At 38.6% G+C, this 21,741-nt stretch overlaps 3 protein-coding genes across 3 annotated transcripts in view; all 3 read right to left on the bottom strand.

Moving 5' to 3' along the window:
- Positions 1-857: 857 nt before the first annotated feature.
- Positions 858-2,378, bottom strand: LOC116806486. Its single transcript, XM_043215552.1, has 2 exons — positions 2,369-2,378; positions 858-1,325 (listed from the first exon to the last, which is right to left on the bottom strand). The coding sequence occupies exons 1-2, from the start codon at positions 2,369-2,371 to the stop codon at positions 858-860; spliced, it is 471 nt and encodes a 156-aa protein (XP_043071487.1). The 5' UTR covers positions 2,372-2,378.
- A 12,071-nt stretch (positions 2,379-14,449) lies between these two features.
- On the bottom strand, positions 14,450-16,508 carry LOC116804961 (vegetative cell wall protein gp1). Its single transcript, XM_032734136.2, has 2 exons — positions 16,229-16,508; positions 14,450-16,141 (listed from the first exon to the last, which is right to left on the bottom strand). Exons 1-2 carry the CDS (start codon positions 16,229-16,231, stop codon positions 15,176-15,178), a joined length of 969 nt encoding a protein of 322 aa, XP_032590027.1. The 5' UTR covers positions 16,232-16,508; the 3' UTR covers positions 14,450-15,175.
- Positions 16,509-19,200: 2,692 nt separating this feature from the next.
- LOC6557689 (acetylcholine receptor subunit beta-like 1) overlaps positions 19,201-21,741 on the bottom strand; it is a 6,543-nt gene continuing 4,002 nt past the window's right edge. Inside the window, 5 exon segments of the mRNA XM_043215419.1 lie at positions 19,201-19,829; positions 19,884-20,466; positions 20,468-20,481; positions 20,734-21,178; positions 21,417-21,571. Of these exon segments, the coding sequence (XP_043071354.1) occupies positions 19,665-19,829; positions 19,884-20,466; positions 20,468-20,481; positions 20,734-21,178; positions 21,417-21,571 (1,362 nt within the window). The 3' untranslated portion in view covers positions 19,201-19,664.

The following is a 21,741-nucleotide window of genomic DNA, read 5'->3' as shown; positions in this document are numbered from 1 at the left end:
GGTATTTTCTAGTGGAGCTGCCTTCGACTGGAGCATTTCAACTTGTTTTAACTGTTGGAATAATTCTCAGGCCGTAACCTGAAATATTAGCAGCAGCTTCCGTATGCAAAAATAGTACTCAGTTTTCGGAGACACACAACACACACACTCAAACACACACATTTATAATGGATTCTTCATAAATCGTGATTAATGATGAGTGACTAACTACCAGTCAGAAGGCATTCAGAGTTCTCAGCGGTGGCAATCATGAAAATCAGAACGAATCTCGCACATTATTTCGACATACATTTCAATTTTTGTGTATCGTTTGACGAGCTGTGAATACTGTAATTAAAGTCATGCCTCGATATGGTGTATCATTCAAAGACCTTGTAGAAAACAAATAAAACATAACCATTTGAATTTTTTTTCTCTTTTTTCACAAATAATTTATCTTTATTTATTCGAGTTTGCAATTCAACAATAACTAAATACTTTGACTCGAGTTCGTTTTCGATTTCGATTTCATCTTCATTTGTCTCTTTGTACTTTTGATGTTTAGTATTTTGTTATTTTGTGTGCGTGGGAAGAAAAAACGCACAGCAACGGCATTGTTAAAGATTTGGATTAGGATGCGATAGTTGAGGATATAGATTGGATAGTTGAGGATTAAAGCTAAACGTTTTGCAGTTCCAAGCGAGCATTTAGAGTGTAGAAAGCGGGATCGGGAACAGAAATGGGAAATGGAAAGAGGAGAAAGGAAAAAGATATATATGTATGTGTATATGTATATGTAAATAAAAACGAGAAGAAATTGATATTGAGTATTAGGTATATATTAAATAGACAATGTTAATATGCTAGAGGCCCTGTCTTTAATAGCGGCGCTGACGATAGAAGCGTCTTACATAGACTGGACGACGATATTGATAGCCGCTCTGGCTGCTGTACGCATGTCCTGCCACCTGTGGCGCCAAATGCTGCACACGCTGCTGCAAAATTGGCTGCTGCAACTGCTGCAACTGCTGATGCACCTGTGGCACCAAATGTTGCACACGCTGCTGCAACTGAGGCTGGGCATAGGCAAAGTTCTGGGCGATGGCAACGGGCCGGGCAATGGGACGTGCCTGCGTCAGTACTGGTCGTTGCACGGGATGTGCCACAGGACGTGGCGCGGCAACTGGTCGTGCTGGTGCCGGTGCCGGTGCCGGCTCATCGATATCAATGTACTCAGGTTCGGGTGTGGCAATGTCCTGCGGATTCGGTCCCTGTGTAGCAGAGTCCGGCAACTGAGCACAAGCAGCGCAGCCAAGCAGCGCCAGAGCAATAAAAACGAACAGTTTCTGCCACAAATAAGAAGCAAAACAATATTTTGAGTTTGAAATGAACAGCAGAATATCATTAATAGTATTTTTAACAGTAAATAATATTTACAGTGCTGCAATGCAACCTGCAGCTTAAAGCCATGTCTTCATTCGTCGGCTCAGTTAGTTAAGGCAGTTAAGTATTTTCTAGACCAAATGTAAAGCCTTTCATCCTCACTTGCATCTTTACATAAGGGTGCTCACTTTAAAGGTTGTTTCTACACTACTGATCAGATCAGACTTTGAGGCAGTTTCCTTTAAAAGCTATAAGTTGATTGAATTGTTTTTTATAACCTAAGCCCATTCAAAAAGTGAAAAGTGTTTAATCAAGTTGTGTAAGAATGTGTAACAGGATGTATAAGCATATATATAAGCATATATATTCTTGATCAGCTTAGTCGATTCAGTCGATCAACCTTAAAGATAACATTAAGTTCGCTTAAGAAACACAGCTTTTGTCAAACAAAAAGCAATTTCATTTTGAATAAACTATATGCAGCAAGGATTGAACATATCTTCTAGTCGGGCACTCTCATCTGTGGCATTCTAACCTGTTTTCAATAAGAAATTGCTTTCATAAATATCTAAAACTGTTAAATTCTTTTTTAATATCAAAAGTCAAATTTCTTGTTGCTTATATACAAAAATCCATCCAGTTCTATATTGAGTTCAGTTAGGTGAGGTTATTTATTTTTATATAAAAAAAAGACATCCATTTCTACATTGAGTTGAGTTGAGTTAAGTTAAGTTATTTTTAGCTGTTGTCTAGGTGCGAGAATGAAATTTATGAGTATCCCACTCGAGGCTGTCCGGTTCGCAAATGAAGTTGTGCACTTGAGTTGGGAGCACTCCAACATAATGTAAATGTTCTGGATTCCACACACACACACAAACCCTAAACATAAATTTAAATGTGTATATTTTGTTGAACACTTGTCACTTTTGTGGTTTAAGACTTGTCCTTGATACACTTTGAAAGCACTAATATTCATTATTCAGTTATGCTTGCGAGGATCACATACCATTTCGGATTGGAGGTTATATATTTGTATGTTTTTTGGTTATGCAGGAAAATTTCTCGTCCAGAAGAGCCGCACGAGCAATTTACACTCAAGAAGTTCAAATCACAAATGATGATGAGTTGGGCAGTTTCTATGAAATTTATACTATAACTGCTTGGCCGTCCAGTTCGGTTCAGTTCGGTTTGGTTCGGTTCGCTATGTGGGTCTGAAGAGAAACAACCAGCAGAAGCAGAAGCGACGACCGCCAAAAAAAACTCGATGAAACACATAAAGTAACGCTGCCAACAATAACAAGCTTGGCAACAACACGAGCAACATTAACAACATCAAACAAAAACAAATCAAAATTTAAATTATTTAATACGTTATTGGCCAGAAACGACCACAGCTAGAAGTGGTCACATGTCTTTAAGTAAAGTCAAAAAAACATCGGCATGCCGCGTATCAGTCGACAATCCAATATTCAAAATCTCAAATCCAAACAATCGCATAACAACCATCGCCAATCACTTTGGTGTCGTCACGTCGTATGCATGACGCATCCGAGTCAAAGACTAAAATAAACAACGCAGAACAAACCAACCATAGTCAAATTAAAAGCATGTAAGTGTATTACAATCGGGAGTGCCAGACTTATAGGTATTCTGTACAACTTACATTAAAATTCAGGGAGATAATATTAACCCGATTAAAATGTGGTGCCAAATTATGAAGAGTAACCAAACCGGAACCGAAACCGTTAATCTAAGTTGACCAATTGAATTCAGAACTTTTTTCTGAGCTGAGAAGGTTTAACTCTTTAGCTATCGTCAGCTTATACAGATTTAGAATATATATTCTTTATTCACAACTTTAAATATACCCATTTTAAGTAAGTACAGGGTATAATTACATGATTTGCCTTGTTCTCTCTCTCTCTATCTCTCTCCTTCTCGCTCTCTCCCTTTCTTTGCTCTCTTAAATGCGTGTGGCATATTCCTGAGTGCTTGGCACGGCTCGTGTCTTAAGCGAAGTTCGTTGCCTAAGTCTTTTGATTCAGCATTCTAGAATTCAATCTAATTTGCATAACATTTTGAAAGAATAATTTTTTTAAATGAAGTATGGCCATCTTAATTATGTAAAGTTCTCAACTTTTATTTTCTTTTCTTTTGTGGGTTGTTCATAAATCTGTCTAACTTTGGGCTTTTTTAAAGCAATTTAGAGGCATTAAAGGTTTAGAGGCACAGGTTTCAGTCCACTTTTGTCGCAAGCATCCAAAATCTTTTGATAAACCTCAACTTGACTTGAACATGTCGAGAGTTTTATGTTTGTTGTGGAGATTGTCCAAAAGCCCATCGAATTGTTTGCCTGCTCACTTGACCTCTGGCACAAAAACAAATAAACACACAACTGAACAAAAACCAAAACAATTTAACGACTTTCGATCACTACGAATATCATTTCCGTTTACGAAAAACAGCTCGTACATTTATTTGTGTGGGGGGAATTACATTCACCCAGCCAGGCCAACAAGTGTTGAGCCACTTGAGCCTCTAAAAATGCAGCCAAGGTCAACATTTTACACAGGAAATGCCGCCGGCTAGGCTCACTAGTGAATGGGCCCATTAAAATGAGTTAGAACTTTAGGCTTGAGCGTGTGGATTCTTTTTAATTGTGTGACATCATTGCTAAACTGCCTTTCACCATCTGATTAATTGTATCTTTGTCATTGCAAAACAGCTGGTAAAAATTTACAGTGATGGTAGAAAAATCAGCACTCTTTTCTGAGATTTGCTTTAATGTTTTATGTGTTTTCGTTGCTTATCTAATGCGACCACTGAATACAAGGAAAAAAACAAGACTATTAAATACACAAAGGTTCATGGATAATAATTTTATTAGTGTGGACTGGGTTAAGACATTCATGGATTAACAAAGTGATGTTGAAATATTGGCCAACGTGTTTTGCCTTATGCAGATAATCAAAAAGAACAAAGAAAGAATGTAAAGACAATTTTTTTTTGAAAAGCCAAAATCTAGAAGGGGTTTTCGATCTGTTTTGCTTATATATTTTATCATTCTTACACTTATGAGCTCTAAAACATACATATTTGTATTTTGGTGCTATTTTTTCGACCTCAGTTATATCCTATATGGAAATAAGTGAATTAAGAGTTGCGCATTTTTTAAATGTTTCTTATTTATTGATATTTTCACGGTTATTAGAAAAATTGAAAAGTAATCAATAATGACTTGTGCTGTAGCATATTAAATGTCAAGTCGAAAAAAACCAAGCATACATTAATCTCCCATTAGCAACGCATCGTATCAGATGTATATCATACGTCAATTTATTGTTGCGTCAACATATTTTGTTGACTGGCCACAAATATAAAAAAAAATTGTCATTTAAAATGGCAAACGGAAACTAAATCAAAACAGAGACAGAATCACAAAACTAAAACAAATTTAGATTTAGTTCATAAATTTGTCTTTTTGCAGGGCGTGGCAGATTTATTGAGTTATCGTAAATGAATAGATGATGGCTTTTAACAAATATCGCCCATTTTATACATGTTTATAGCCATAATAATCAAAGAGTCATTTCATCTTCTTTTTGGCCAGCTTGTTTTGCCGCGCACCGGAACCAAAAATAAAGTCTTTGCCAAATTTGCATAGTGGCAGCAAGAGTTGATAAAAATGTGTATAAAAGTCTATATATATAATTATATATATATATATATATTATTTAATCGATAGAACCGGTACACAAAAAGGCTATCAATAATAAAATCAAAAGCCGTGAGCCGAACCAAACCGAACCGAATCGATCGTCGGCATCATTAGCCAAGCGCACTAAAAAACTGGCCCAATTGAAAGCGAATGGAAAGCCCAAAATCAGAAGCAGCCAAATTACTTGTGATCATTAACCTTGTCAGCTGACTTAAGCAACGCCTAATTCAATTATAATGCTTTAAGCGTGCTGCCGTGACAATAGCTTCAAGTATTATATAAATTAAGTACACGACCTGTTGGCCAATCCATGTTTTTTTATTATGATCGCTTACAAGCGACACATGCAATATAGCGATAAGAACAATGCGCACCATTAATCCGATCAAAAACAAGCAAAAGTGATCTGTAATTGAGGGTGATCGACTTGCAGTTTTACTGGAGCATATCTGCAGGAAGAGAGATCCTCGATTATAGTCCGATACCAAATGTGGAAGAGAATATTGAAGCTAAAAATAACAGATGGACAGATAGTAGCATATTGACCTCCCTATTGATATTTAGCGATACACTTCAATACTCAGCCCCCTTGCTCTTAACGTCTCTGATGTCTGTCAGGCAGCTGAACACGTCTATCAAAAATCTATAAAACACTTGATAGGTTCGATACAGAATTTTGTCAGCCTTTCAACAGGCTACAGGGTATTAATATTAAACTGCCCATCAAAGCGTTTCCCACGTCTAAAAATAATGTTCGGTAAACGCTTAAAGACACACCTCGTTCTTCAGACAGCTGCTGCTGGTGTCGCTTTGGTATTTGCATTTGAATACGCTGAATAAGATGTAAATACAACAAACTACGACAACGACTAGTATAGTATTACTATTGCTGATAAATTTGCATGGCTGGGCACAGTCAACGAGCGTTTGCTCCATTGTCAACCGCACAAATTGGGCAGCTTTTGTTTACTTTAACATTTCAATCGACCACACATAAAAATGACAATCTTTTGCTAAATAAGCAATGCCAAATTGAGTTGCTAACTTAAGATATCCAAGCTTCTTTAGCATAAGCTGAACATAACAATAATGAATTAAACAAAGAAGCTGCTTAAAGTGCACAATTTTAGAGAAAAAACACACATGTTGCAAGCGACGACTTGGCCTTGACTAAATTGCGCTGAAGATTCTTTATCTGTGTGAAATTAGCTACAAGCAACTCATTTGTTGTTGGACAAGCTTTGCTCCTGTCAAACACTTAAAGTGATGTTTGTCAAGTGTCGACAACAATTAATAGTAAATAACTGACATATTTCCGCACATTCACCACATTAGCATTATAAATATTCAATTAATTACGCATAACGCATAACAGTAAATACCCGGTCTATATATACCCTAAATGCATCACTAATTGGAAAAAAGTGTATAATGAAGTTGTTCCAAATTTGAATATATGAATATATATATGTATATTTGTATGAATTAACCAAACGAATAGCAGAATTAGAGGCATCAAATTTAAAAGATAAGTTTCCTTATACCATACCCAGATCATATTTATTCGATTTGATTGATAACCGCAGCCATTTTGCGAATATCGATACAAATCAATTATCGATAACAATAAAATAAAGATAAAGCCTTCCAATTGATACATTATATACTCAAACAACTTCAGCCTTAAATATTTCAGTGAGCTTGATTGAGACACACAGATTTGGTTATTCACGACGAATTTTTCTATTGACAGCTGTGTTCAGGGTATCTCTCAGTCGAGTACTCGCAACTGGAGCAGTCCAACTTGTTTAGTTTGTTTACCTTCTCTGTCAAGTTATGAGTGTATCAAATATTTAAAGGCATCCAGCGTACAAATTTATTGCAGACAAACAGTCAAACTTATGTAGAATGTTGTGTTGAGCACTCTAGTGATTTATAAACGCTTCAATAAATTGTATTTAAATGGCTGCTCTCGAGCAAATAAATAAAATGTTGCCTTAAGTATTTCCGCCTCCGCATTGAGCCAATCATATTCATGACTATTTTTTTATATTTTGTTTAATTTCTGTAGGTCCCAAATACTTGACCCAAACAACTAACTGACTGACTAAGTAGTTCAATCAAATGCAAAATAAAATAACATTCCTCTTTCTCTTGCTACATCTATATTTATATCTATTTATTTTTTGTTCGTTTTTTGCCGTTTCCAATAATCGCCACGCGCTGTGAAAGCTGCCAGCGATGTTAAAATATAATTGGCCCGCAGAGAATTCATTATGCAAATTGATACGGCAAGCCGTAGAACAACAAATAGCGCTAACATAAAACTAGACACAAGCCAGTCAGCTGGATCTAATCATTATTTAACGTAGTAATTAGCTTTTATATCGCCAGCAAAAAACCAAACGAATAAAAAATGCTATAATGATGGTCGTCAGCTTAGACCCGTTGGCAAAATGATGGCCAAAACGTTAAGCAAATCAAAACTTTAAGATTAGACACTTTGGCACCTTTTGTGTTGGCTCGTGCCTCGAAACTTTGACACTTTGAACTTTGATAAAAAAAAATCATCAAAAAAAATCATTGAACAATTGTTAATCGAATGAAGCGCAATTTGAACACGCAATTTGTCTAGATAATATCAAAGAAGATAGATAATGATCGAAGAAACATGTTTGCAGTTCGCTTGAACTTCATTCATATTTATGGTGACAAAACTAGTTCATACAGTCGGAAAAAAAACGATTTAATATTTTGAAAATCGTTTTGAAAACCTGGTTTTTCAATTCGCAAAAATATACAAGAAAACATAATAAAAAAAAATAAACATAAATAAACATATGAAAAATGGTTTCGATATAAAATAATTCATAAAGTATTTATGTGAGTGGAATGATTAAAAATAATGTTTAAAGTAACAAAGCAGCTTATAATAAGAATTAACTGTACAAATATATAAAACTCAAATCAAACCCGCAATTATAAAACAAACACACTGCGTTTCACAAACGTACTTTTAAATAATAAGTTGAGCCTCCCTTAAAGATTTTCTAAAGTTCAGATCGATTTTTTTTCTCAGTGTAACTAAACATATTTGCGCTATCGATAAACATCTAAACCCGTTGGAGCACTTAGCTTAGGTAAGCAAAAGACAAACTAGTTGATTTAAATGTTTATACTCTTTTATCTCTGTCATTCAAGTTAATTTGCACAGAAACAAATGGCTATAATCTTTGTCGCGATAGCATCTTTTGTATTTGGTTGTTGTTAGTCAAGTTGATAACTCGTTTCGACACGTGACGCAGTTGGCCAAAAGAGCAAAAAAAGGTTCTCAATCGCCCGCCACAGTGTCTGGCCAAGATGTAAAGTTCTACACGGTGTCAATGGCCTAGCTAATTGTAAGAGATCTACATAATCTGTTGTGCGAGTGTGTGTGAGTGATATATTATGCGTGTGTGTATCAAAATATAAGTAACTGCTCTTTGACATTGTTTCGCTTGTTGCGCTTTTTTTCCTTTTTCTATTGGCTTTACGAGTATTCGTTTTGTTGCTGTGCATCTTTATAAATGACTTCGAATGCGATTGTGGTGTGTGTGTGTGTGCGTGTGTGGTTTTGTGTGTAAGGCCAAGGTTAAAATTTGTAAAGAGATTGTAAACATTGGATAATTTAATTTTTTCTTGTTTGTTTCTTTTTTTCTTCTTTTTTTTGTGTGGTTTCTTTCGGTTCGCTGCTGCTGCCTCATTTGCATTTTGGTTGTGCTCTGATGTTTGACACGTATTATGGATTTTTCTTTTGACAAGTGCCTGTCAGCTACAGGGCCCTCATGGCGCACGACCCACATTGTTGTCACACACACTCACGCACACACACACTCGCACACACACACACACTCGCACACTCACAACACTGGCTGACGTGCCGTTAATTGATTCACGCAGAGCTGCCAGCAGTTTCCTGCCATTTGGTAGCCAGTTGGTAGTCAGTCGTCAGTATTTAACAGCATTTGCGTGACAAAAGCCACCCAGAGGCATTATGAATGGTTCAAGTCAATACACAAATATATATATGTATATACATATATTATATCTAAATAAATGACTATGAGTTAGCATCAATGATCTGCTTGTGTTCATATCTATCACATTGTTCAAACTTAATTGAATTTTAATAGCCAACAATATGGTTTGTTTTCTATTCCCCAAATACATTAAAAATGAGAAAAGGCATACTATGAAGTGAAAGAAAACTGAGTAACTGACAGAAGGAGGCATTTACGAACCAATAAATTAGATATTCTTGATCAGCATCAACAGCCGAGTCGATTTAGCAGAAATATCAACTTCGTCTCAACATATTCAACAACTGTAAACATTTCATTAAGATCAGATAAGAAACACAGAATTAGTTAACAAAAACCGTATTTTCTCATTGAACAAACTGTTATCAAGTATGTTTACTATTTAAGACCTGGGTCAAGGGTGTCTCCTCGTCGAGCTCCCTCGACTGCTGCATTCTAACTTGTTTTTTTTATATTTTTATTGGTTGTTGTCTGCTCGCGCCTTGATATTATGGAAATCGTGCTTAGGCCTCAAAAAACCAATTCAATTACAAGATGAAACATCTTAATCCCCACACCCCCTCGTCGGATAGCACTATGCTATATATATTTAAACAAAGGCTGAGCTAATGAGCTGAGCTGATTGAGCGGCTGTCCACAAGTCGGGAATAAATGGCAACAAATAATTGGCAATTTTTTATTTGCTTTGTTAAACGCTAAACGATTTTGTTCGCGCTTCGTTTATAATTCATAATTCGCATCTGTTGTGGTTTTTCATGTTGTTTTCTTGTTGTTGTTGTTGTTTTGGTGATGCTACTTAGAAAAGATTTTGATTTATTTGCAATCACTTGAACGCTCAGAAGGTTAATTGTGGTTAAACGTCTATTAAACTATTGATTAATTTGCAGTCAGACAAAAGAAACGTGTCTGCCACTGTGTGTGTTTGTCTGTGTGTGTGTGGGGGTGTTTTAGCGGTAAATTATTTGCAATATCAGTTAATCTAATTCGGATAAGGAAGTCAAGATCAGCAATTAAAGGAAATTAGCTTTAAACCACTGATCATATACAAACAAAGTAAGGATTTATAATTAACTATAACTAATCAGTATTTTGGGAGTGATAAATCTTCTCAACTTATTCGATTCATTCATAACTCGAGTGAGTAGTATTCACAGAAAGCTTGCTTCTCAGCAGCTTGGAAACCAACCAAAAGTCAGCTCCAAGTTGTACTTGACAACTGAAAGTAGGCAACAGTTTTAGCAGCTTAAAATAAATATAAATATTAAACAAACTAAAGCACAACTTCAGGCTGAAGTTTGGCAAGAGTTGCTCACTTATACTTAAGCACAATCCGTTTATCTAAGCGCAATCATGATTGCGTTAACAATTTTCATGCGTGGCTGACTTTAAGGTAAATTTTTTCAGCTGCTGCTGTCAGAATGTTTCACATAACTCTTAACCCCGAGCCGTCTACACAAATCATCGCAATAAGTGTGTGTGTGTGTAAAAAATATAAAGTGCGTTTGCTGACTTTGTTATACCCTGAAAACAATAAAAATCGAAAAAAGGTACAATAAAGTAATGCCAAAGTATGTAATGGGCAGAAACAGATATCTACAAGCCCATAAAATATATATTCCTTGTTCATGAGCAACAACAGCCGAGTCGATTTAGCCGTATATATGAACAAGCCGATCTCAGCGATTAAAAAAGCTATCATCTTCAAATTTGGAATATAAGTTTCAGATAAAGTTCATCATTAAAAAATGGGTTTTCCATTGTAAAGGTAAAGCCTTACAGCTGATATCTAATATACATAGAAGTATTATTGATCAACACTAAAAATGTAATTAAAATCGTCTGGAAAAGCTACTATTAGTAAGCTTACTAAACATTTTTAAGAGAATCTGTTAGTCGAGCCCGACTAGAGCATTCTGACTTGGGGCTTCTGTCGCTGTTTTTGTTGTTGTTGTTGTTCTTGTTGTTGTACACACCTCACTTTGGCTGTTTGTTGTCTGCCGATAACAATCAGCAGTCCAATTCCATGCCAGGGGCAATTTCGCCTTTGATTGATTTACAAGAGAGGATTTCAGTTGTTTTGTTTTTTGCTGTTTTGCAAACGTTGCGTATGCGTAATTAGAAAACATGACGATCTACTCAGGCGCTCGAAATAGAAACAATGATGTCGATAAAGTCATAATTATAATCTGTTGACTAATAATAAATTTGATTATATTTTGAAATTAATATTCAGGCAATAGCTATTGGTTTTTTTGTTATCTACGAACAAATTCCAGTTAAGATAAAAACATTTTGCCGACGGCGCCATATGTTTGGCGTACAGCCAGATTTGATTTTAGAAGTATTAATATTAATTAATTTGTTGCTCAAATTATTTACATACATTTGCGTGTTGTTCTGTCGCTGGGAAGAGCTGACTCTACCCGAATATAAATAACTTGTATGGGAAATTACACCCGGATGGAATAAGTCATTCATACCAATGGAATCCATGCCATTTGTCTGTATTTGTCTGTCGACTGTCTCTCGTTACACGGCATTCGATAAGGTCATCACGGCAAACTAATGAACTTGTTCTACGCGCAGCTCAAACAATGAATCTGCCAACTAATCAGCACAATGCGTGCCGAATCTTTTGACATCTCGAAAATAATCTCAAAACTATAATGCTGTAATCATAAATCATGCAAAAAACGCACAAGCCACAACTCGGATACTCAAGTGGCAGCCACACGTTGCAGCTGCAGCCAAGTCAAACACAATAACAACCAACAACTAGACAAAAGACGTAAAAATAACAAGAGGGCTCGACATTAGAGGGACTGGCAGACTGGCGTATACCCTGTAATGTTACTTTGCATATGCTAAACTTAGTTATGCTATTGTTGTCTAATCATTTATTTATTTAATATAAACTAAATTCTGAGTATACATTTTAAGCGATTAAAATTTAAAACATATTTTTGGAAAAGTGAAATAAATAAATCAGAACTAATTTGAACAGTTAAGCTAAAATTTAAAATAAAAAAAATATAGTAAAAAAAACCATCTTGACTTACACACCTACTCATATAGTTGCTGAGAACAAATACATATATAGATTGATTGGTGGAAAACAATTCTATAATCCAAATCTAAGATCTTCAGCTTTAATAATTTGTGATACCACCCTTGCCACCCTGTGTCTGCTATGAGCAATTGTTTACAGGGTATAAAGACATAAATCACGCCCGAGAGCGACACTCGTTAAGACGTTAATCAAAAGCAATCCAGAGAGTCGCGCGCGAAGGGCGCGTGTCTTCGTCAAAAGCAGCAGCAGCAACATTTGAGCAACATTTGAGCAGCAGTTGAGGAGCAAGTGAAGCCGTCGTGTCCAGCTGCAGCTATGGCCAAATCGAAGGCCAAATAACTAATGCTTGTGTAATTACACTCGGGCCCTGTGGCAAAAGACGTTGCTCAACGAATTGCAATTGCAAGTTGCAAGTTGTAAGTTGCAGTTGCACTTTTTTTGGGTGCCTTAATGAAGCCAACGGCAGCAGCAGCACCAGCTCAATTTATTGACTAAATGACTGATGAACTGACGACAGCTGGTGGGAATTGAGTCGTCGCCACATTTCTATATTGATTTTGGCTCTAACCGAGAACTGAGTACTGAGAACTATAAGCTGAGATTCGGATTCGGATTGGGGCACCTTGAGTGCGCCCAAGTATGGCAAATACAGGTTGCTCGGCGACAGTCAAGCATCGTTATGCGTTTATATTTATAGCCATTATGGGTTACACTATGGATGCATACATGGAATTATGGATTTGCTAAGCAATCGACAAACATTAAACAAACGACCCGCCTGAGAAACCAAAACACGGCTGCTTGACGTGCTCGGTATTTCCGACTGTGATTTATTGGAGATGCCATAATTGATTGATTTGACACTGTCCAGGTCACGTTAACCTTTGACTGCAAAGTGTACATACATATTATTATTAGCTATATATAATTATTAGCTAAACTGGGATTAAATCTCCTTATGCTTATACTCTTTATATATGTATGAGTAGGAAGGGTATAATGAAATAGTGCAAAGGTATGTTACAAGCAGAAGGAACCAAATCCGATCCCTTGCGCGTATATCAATATTAATAGATTTCCGATAGCAATAAATCACCATTTAGGTTTTAAAGATTATACATATTATATAGCCAGGTATAATATTGATCAACTGTAAAGCACTCATTAAGATCGACGAAGTGAGACAGATCTCGTTAACCATTCACAAATGAATATCAGCAAACCTTTTCTGTATTCAGGGTATTTCCTAGTCGAAAAAGTTCGAGCACTCTTTCAGATATCTTTAATGAAAGTGCTAACTTATTTTTTATGACGTATACATAATATATATTAATATAATTAAGTTGCGGTCGTTTGTGATGATGACTTTAACTCTTATACACTGGTTAGTGTTAAATTGATGGATACAAGGAACTTGTTAGCTGATTAGGTAATTGTTTGAACGATTTTGATTTGTTAACAAGCTAAAAGATAGATAAATTAAGTAAAACTTGATCATTTTATGACAGACTTTTTCGACAATAGTTTTGAGATTGCCGCAAAAGTCAATCGTAAAATCAAATTTTACCTATCAAATTTGACATTCTTCCACAATAGTTCTAAGATTGTCGTAGAAGTCAGAAGCTATAAAATTGGTTGGGCCGTTCTCTAATTTGTCTTGCTGTGCTTAATACTTTAATTACACAAATCATTAAGATTGACAGCGTAGTCAGTCATAAAAATATTAAAATAAAATATTATATAAAACAAATAGCAAATATTTTTATATTTTAATGACAAAGAAGTCATTAAAATATTAAGCACAGAAAACCAATAGACAAAAGTTCAAGGATCGTCAAAGAAAAACTGATTTTTTAAGCTGCAATTGTTCGTTTTAGGGAGCTGTCACTGTGCTTACTGTACTGTATATATATGCATATGTTTCCAATTCAATTCAATCTCAATTTCATGCTGCTGCACTTGAACCGTTGGTATTTTGACTGCTGCTGGTGGTGGTGGTGGTGGTGGCATTTATTGTGGTGCCGGCGCTAATGACCGCCGCCATATATCTTTGAAAGCGTCAACAGGCTGTCAGAACTGACGCCGCAGAAGGTTAACTGCCGTTAAGACTTCGCACTTGGCCACACTTGGACATTGGCCAAGTGCAGAAATCCCAACACATAATTGCTATTTGCTTATTGTTGATTGTGGCTTGTTGTTTGTTGATTGTTGTTGTTATTGTTGTTGTTGTAGAATTCTTCTTTATTTTTGAAACGAACATTTACAAAAGGTTGCCTTTGCAACAACAAAGGGTTCCATTAACTGATTGCTTTATGCTAAGAATACTTAAGTCTGGGAATCGAGGGCAGCATCTCTATCTAAAAGGTAAACGGCCTGGCGGGCTTATTGTAATTGTAGCCATCGGGACCCAGGGAACCAGCTTCGGGTGTCGGGGGGGCGCCGGGCTGGTATCTGGGTGGTGCAGCTGGACTAGAATGAAGAGGACCGTACCCAGCAGTACCTGCCGGAGGTGCGGGTGGGCGTGGCTGGTAAACAGGTGGTGCGGGAGGCTGCAATAGTGGCGGTCCATAAACGGGAGTAGGTGCCAGTTGTGCGCGTGGTTGTAGTGAGCGTGGCTGATACACAGGTGGTGCAGGTGGGCCGGATGGAGGAGGACCATAGCCGGGAGTGGGAGCTGGAGGAGCTGGTGGCTGAGATGGAGGAGGACCATATCCGTTAGAGGGTGCCGGTGGTGCGGGTGGTGTGGGTGGACGGGGCTGATAGACAGGTGGTGCAGGTGGTTTAGATGGTGGCGGTCCATAGCCGGGAGTGGGTGCCGGTGGTGCAGGTGGTGTGGGTGGGCGTGGCTGATAGACAGGTGGTGCAGGTGGACCAGAAGGAGGAGGACCGTAGCCGGGAGTGGGAGCTGGAGGAGCTGGTGGCTGAGATGGAGGAGGACCATATCCGTTAGAGGGTGCCCGGTGGTGCGGGTGGTGTGGGTGGACGTGGCTGATAGACAGGTGGTGCAGGTGGTTTAGATGGTGGCGGTCCATAGCCGGGAGTGGGTGCCGGTGGGCGCGGCTGATAACTGGGTGGTGCTGGTGGTTGAGATGGTGGTGGACCATAACCATTAGTGGGTGCCGGTGGTGCAGGTGGGCCGGAAGGCGGCAAATACTCAGGTGCTGGCTTTTGAGGACGTGATGGCTGTGGACGTGGCCTTGGCTGTGTGGGTGGTGGTCCATATGCAGTTGGTGGTGCCGGTGGCGAAGGACGCTGCGGAGTGGGACGAGGCCTTGGCGGCTGCTGCGGCTGATCGGGCGGCAAGTATTCCGGTCCAGCCGGTGGTGGCGATGGAGGCTGCGTCTGCGGTGGTCCATAAGACGGACCTGGCACAGTGGGTTGTGGACGTGGTGGTTGGGTTTGTGGTGGTCCATAAGATGGCCTTGGCACAGTGGGTTGTGGACGTGGTGGTTGCGTTTGTGGCGGTCCATAAGACGGAGCAGGCACAGTGGGTTGTGGACGTGGTGGTTGCTTTTGAGGTGGTCCATAGGATGGAGCGGGTCCCGTCGGCGCTGGCCGAGGTGGCTGTGTCTGTGGCGGACCATATGAAGGACCCGGAGCCGATGGCGTCGGCTGTGGACGCGGTGGCTGCGTCTGCGGCGGACCATACGAGGGCGCAGGACCCGTGGGAATTGGCTGCGGCGCTGGACGCGGTGGCGGCGTCTGGGGCGGGCCATAAGAACCACCTGGTTGCGAAGGAGCAGGTCCGGGAATCAAACCGGAATCCTCAATGCCATTGCCAGTGGGCGGCAGCGGAAACGGTTGCGATGGCTGCTTGTAATGGTATCCATCCTCGCGTAAATCTGTGTCCAGGTGCGAGACATCCGCATGGACGCTGGCAGCGAGCAGCGCCGCCAGAGGCAGTAAAAAGCGCTGCGAGATGCAAAAAACACAACAGACACAATTTTAGAACTGAATGCAGTTCAAGTCAATCAAGACATTCACACAGATCACACTCACCATGCTGGCTCTAACGTTAGCTACAAATACGATTCTCTCACACAAAAACTTGCAACTATTTTTCTTATTTTCTTTCTAATTTATTTTTTACCGGTTTGAGCGCACACGAAACTGAAACTGGACTCGAGTCGGGGTGGCAAGCGAAGCGAAGCCAGCGACGTCTTCGTTGCAAAATCAGAAAATCGAATGATGCCCAAATGTTCTCCCTTGCCGCATTTATACCACAAGCAGCTAGCAGCCAGCAGCCAGCAGCAACAAACAACAAGCAACAAGCAGCAGCAGCCCCTAAGCTCCAAGCTACGCTCAATAAGTAGATGGCAAACGATTTTGACTCGTCGTTCGAGCCAACGAGTTTTGGCTCAAAAATGAGACTCACTTGGCTCAGTCATCATCATCATCATCGTTGGCGTCGTCGTCGTCGTCGTCATCGTCGTGATGCTGCAACCTTTGTTAGTTGTTGTTGTACTTGTTGTTGCTGCTGCTGCCGTGCTTGGTAATCAACAGCGATTGTAAGTCAATAACAACGCGTACCAGTTAAGTATCTACTTTTTAGTATTTTGTATTTAGCGCTTAGGGTTTTTTAAATTCCAATCCGGTGCTCTGGCTCCGGCTCTGGCCCAGGGCCATTGATGTGTTAACCAGGAATCATGCTTATCAAATAGTTTGCTCATCAGCAGTGCTCCACACTTAGGCAAAAAATCAACCAACTTTTAGAAATTATTTCTAAGTGTACGACAAAAATGTCTTAAAATTAGAAATCGTTCGTTTTTCTATTTTCGAGATATGTTATCGGTTATTTATAAATAAATATATAGAATTATATTTATTAATAAAGTTCTTAAATAAATATCTCGAAACATTTTACATACATTTTAGAAAAAACTATTCTGGAATTGAACAAAGAAACACACCTAATTTGCTTTAAGACACAAATTTGTGTTTAAGGAATACACCTGCTAAATAATAAGTTTCCGGCACCAGAAGTTTGCTGATTCGCTCACTTTTACTTCAGGGCAATCGTTTTTCCGAGTGTAGATGCCCAGCGTTGTTTTTAACATACACTTGCAAAAGGCATTCTGACTTAGTCATGCTAGGTGTAACACATTAAACATTGTTTCTGTAACGCCATTGATCAACAGCTACAGTCTTCATTTGGCAAGTTGCTGTTGATTTTCCAAGTAGCACAAAAGTCAAGGATTGCATTTGGAAGCAGTATACAATAAATTGGAGATCTAGTTGTGCATAGAAGTAAAAGTCAGAAATATTACAACTCCACAAAATTGTATATGCAGTTAGTAGCAAAGGACAAATCAGATAAAATATAACAATGTCCCGAACTCAGTTTAAAATTCGTTTTGCTCCACAATGTTAAGATTCTTCCCACATATAGTTTGTTTTTGAAGATATATTGATAAGACTCATGAATTACGAGTCTTGGTTAGACTCCTCTTTATTCAAATTGAGGTTTAAGCCGGTACCTGAACAGAAACCGCAACTATAGCAATTAACAATATAAGCGGAACTAAAATTCCACGTTTTTTCATGTGCCATTTCCAGGAATCGATTTTACGAGTCATCATATTGCCTTGATGGAACCGAATATCGAAAAATATCTAAAAACCAATTCATAAATTTTACCAACAACAAACAAAATACGATTCGACTATGACACAATGTTTACAACCAAATACATTGTTTTTTGTGAACATTTCTCTAAAGCTCTTCAAGAATGTTAACTAGTTTTTAATTAGCCGTAATCTGCATAGTTGTCTCCCTAATTCGTCTTAATACGTATCTATATTTATCTAATATATAAATCAATCTTACATATATTTATTGCCTGTTAGGGAATTCAAGCTTTGTCACTCTTCGTTTAGTTAGTTTGGCTCTTTTTGTTTTGTTTTATTATTATGAATGTAAACTTAATCCCAGTCGAGTATTTGCTCAGCCAACCGAACAAACTGACAACATCAAAATAGGAATACAAGTAGCGACAGCAATAGTAGCCACCGCACCACCAACCCGCACCACCAACCAACGTTGGAGGTTGATAAATGTGTGAAATGGTTGAGCGTTTGCATATTTTTAGATATTTGCAATCACAAAACAACTGAAGATGGCTGCTATGACAAACAGCGAACGAAATCGTGCCAAATTGAGAATGACAGATTTGTTGTATTTACAGTTACTTATGGCCAATGCACAATGGACAGCAATTGAAACTAATTTGAATTGACAGCAAGACAAGCGCACAGCTGGTCAAATAAATATTTCACTCGAAATAAAGCGCCAATATCAATTAATTAATAAGCCAATTAGCCGGGCGGGTTACGCGGCGTATACACAATATACGAAGCCAGCTGGGCGAGTTTTCAAGCTGAGCTACAGTTTAAGTTTTCTGTTTATAGACTCCATACTATTAAAAATATCTAAATAGGGTATAATGAAGTGTTCCCTAGGAATGTAGCAGGTTAAGTAAATATATATTCTTGATCTAAAGCAACAGCCGACTCGATATAGCCATGTCAAGATAAACTCAGATACTATCTGAGCTAAAAACTTAAAATTTCGATTGGAAAAGAAGATTAAAATATATTTTTGTAAAAATGTAGCCTTACAATTGATATATAATAAACGCAGAAATATAATTTATCAACTGTAAGATCGTATAAAAAACACAATTTATGTTAATAGAAATGTATTTTCATATCAAACAAATGACCATCAGCAATATCTATTATATATATCTATAACAGCTGATTCAGGGTATCTCCAAGCCGACCGGTCTCGACTATCTCATTTCAACTTATTTCATTTTGATTTTGTATTATTTTTTTGTATTAATTAACGTTGCATTTTTATTGAATTTGTGTTTGTTTTGCATTTGCTACAGGTTTTGTTGTGTGATTGTTATTTGTTTTTGCTTTTGATTTTTTTCATTATCTATTTGTTATTGTTGTGTTGCTATTTTTGTGCGTGAAGCATTTACAAATTGTGTGTGTATCTGTTTGTGTGTGTTTAGTTTAATCTTAAAGTGTTTTACTTAACGGTCTAACATAACAAGTTGGCAATAACTGTCAGTTGTTGAATCAATGTGTTTATTGCACTTAAACTAAATTCACTTTACGATGAAAGTAATGCACAATTCCTCTAGTTGAATTTAATACTTTTGTTTTCTTGTTATGATTTCTATGCCTAAATGGAGAAGCGTTTATTTCAGTGAGATAATTTTTAATTGTATTAACTTGTTTCGCTAGCCTGAATTTTCATTTGCCAATCGTTCTCTGCTTCTATTCTGATTTTCTTTATTAAAATCTATAAAATGCGCTTAAATCGTTTTTCATTTATTGTTGCGCTTTGCAATGTTTAACCTTTTGTAGTTTTTTTGTTTTTTTTTTTTTGCCCAATTGGGATGCATTAGTCGATTTGTGGCGCTTTACTTGCCACGATAGATTTCGATGATGCGATCCTGATCGACGTACTCGAAGATATGTGGCGCATCCATCAGAATGCCAATCGTGCCCGCAGTGGTTACTATAAAGAATATATATAGCTGCAAGCGATCGATCACCATTGCCACATATTTCCAATCCTCGCGGGTCTAACAAAAATAAATCAGATATCAGATCAGATCAGTTTCGCGATAGATACTCACCTGTATGTAGAGATCCTCGTTGCGCAGATGCTCGGCTATAAACTCAACGGCTTCGGTCGCTTTGCTCGCCTCCGGGGAGAGTAGAATCGAATCGGACGATTCGCTTTCGCGACGACAACCATCGCCCAGGCCCAGATCGGCGCCGCTGTTCACCTTGCGATTGATCTTACAGTTGGGATGATGTAGATCCGACAGTTCCATGACCTCCATTTTGGACTGCTTGCCCCCAATGGCGCTGATATGCTTGGGCAACTCGGCCGGCGAGCCATACGAGGGATGCGGATGTGCTGGCATACTCATCCCGGGCATCTCCATCATCCAACGGAGACGGGTCTTCCGCGGCCTCTTCATCAGCAGAAAGGCGGGCAAATAATGCAGAAACACGGATCGTATCCACATGGGCATGCGATGAGTGCGCGGCCCACGGAAGTTCCAATTGATAATGATGACCGTGACCAGAATGGACACCGTGTTCATAATGAAGGTGAACAGCAGATATTTGGCAATCAATGGCAACACCAGCGACGTGGGCGGTAGAATCTTCGACACGAGCAGCATGAACACAACCAGTGACAGCAGATACTATGCCAAGCGTGACCTAAGAATTAAATAGACACCATAAGTAAAACCAGTAAAAATGTGGAAAGAGTCGAGAGAGATCGAATACGAGATACCCTGTACTCTTTCAGTAATGAGATTAAAATCAGTACGCTTTTTGGTAACTAACTTGGGTCAGGAATATATATACTTTATAGATCGGAGATGCATCCTTCACTATGTTATACACCACTTGAACAACTTCATTATACCTTTGCCCTTGTTTAATGGGTAGTTCTTATGTCAAGCTCACCTTTTCGCCAGCCTCGGCGGGCAGATAGAAGACGAGCACGCAAAGGAATGAGATCAGCACCGTGGGCAAAATTAAATTCACCGTGTAGAACAATGTTTTGCGTCGTATAATGATGTAGAATGTAATATCCGTTTCGGTCGGGTGATTACTGTCCCCCTCGTACACATTGAGATAAGCAGGCACCTCGATAATATCCCAAGTGCCCGACTTCCAATAATCGGAGAGATCCACAAAGTTCTTATTGTTGTACAGCGCCAACGAGACCTGATCCCCATTGAAGGTCCACGAGCCGAACTTCATGATGCATGTCTGCTGATCGAAGGGAAAATAGGTGACATCAATGGTGCAGGAGCTCTGATAAATTGCGGGTGGCACCCAGAGCACCTCGCCCGTGGGATAGATGAGCACGTTCGATTTGTAGCGCACCTCGTAGTTGCCATCGGCACTAAACGGGTAATTAGATTGGAAAGCATAATGAGTGTTACTAACTTGAACAGAGTAAATCATCTGTTAGCCTAGGTACAGTCAAACAGTTAATACACAACGATGTACAGTTGTACAGTACAGTACAAACACACACAAAAAAGAGAGACAGTGGAGTTAAGAGTTGATTTCAGTTTGTACAGTGAGTGTACAGTTAGTAGTTAGTAGCTAGTAGTTGCTAGGTTAGGCGATCTACTCACTTATTGAAGAGCACAATGTCCGGCTTCCAAACCTTATCCGGGGGCAGACGTAGCACCCCAATGCCGCCGTAGTCAGCCTCATCCCATTGCAGCTGATAGTCGTACCAAACCAAACGTAACCAAACGTTTGATTTCATAATTTGATTTTTCTCATTCTTGGTTTCAATTTTGTATTTTTGTTTTTTTTTTTTGTATATTTTTCGGGTTTTCAGTACGTTTCGGTAATTCAGTTTTGAGAATTTGAGATTTGATTTTTTGAGATTTTTTGGTTGTTGTTGTGGTGATGATGGTTGGTGGTTTGGTTGGTTGTGGTTTGGTGGTGGTT

Source organism: Drosophila grimshawi, unplaced genomic scaffold (genome assembly GCF_018153295.1).
Source record: "Drosophila grimshawi isolate 15287-2541.00 unplaced genomic scaffold, ASM1815329v1 contig_44, whole genome shotgun sequence".
Classification (NCBI taxonomy): Eukaryota; Metazoa; Arthropoda; class Insecta; order Diptera; family Drosophilidae; genus Drosophila; species Drosophila grimshawi.
The sequence above is the reverse complement of the archived record's forward strand: the minus strand, read 5'-3'. Positions and strand labels throughout refer to the sequence as shown.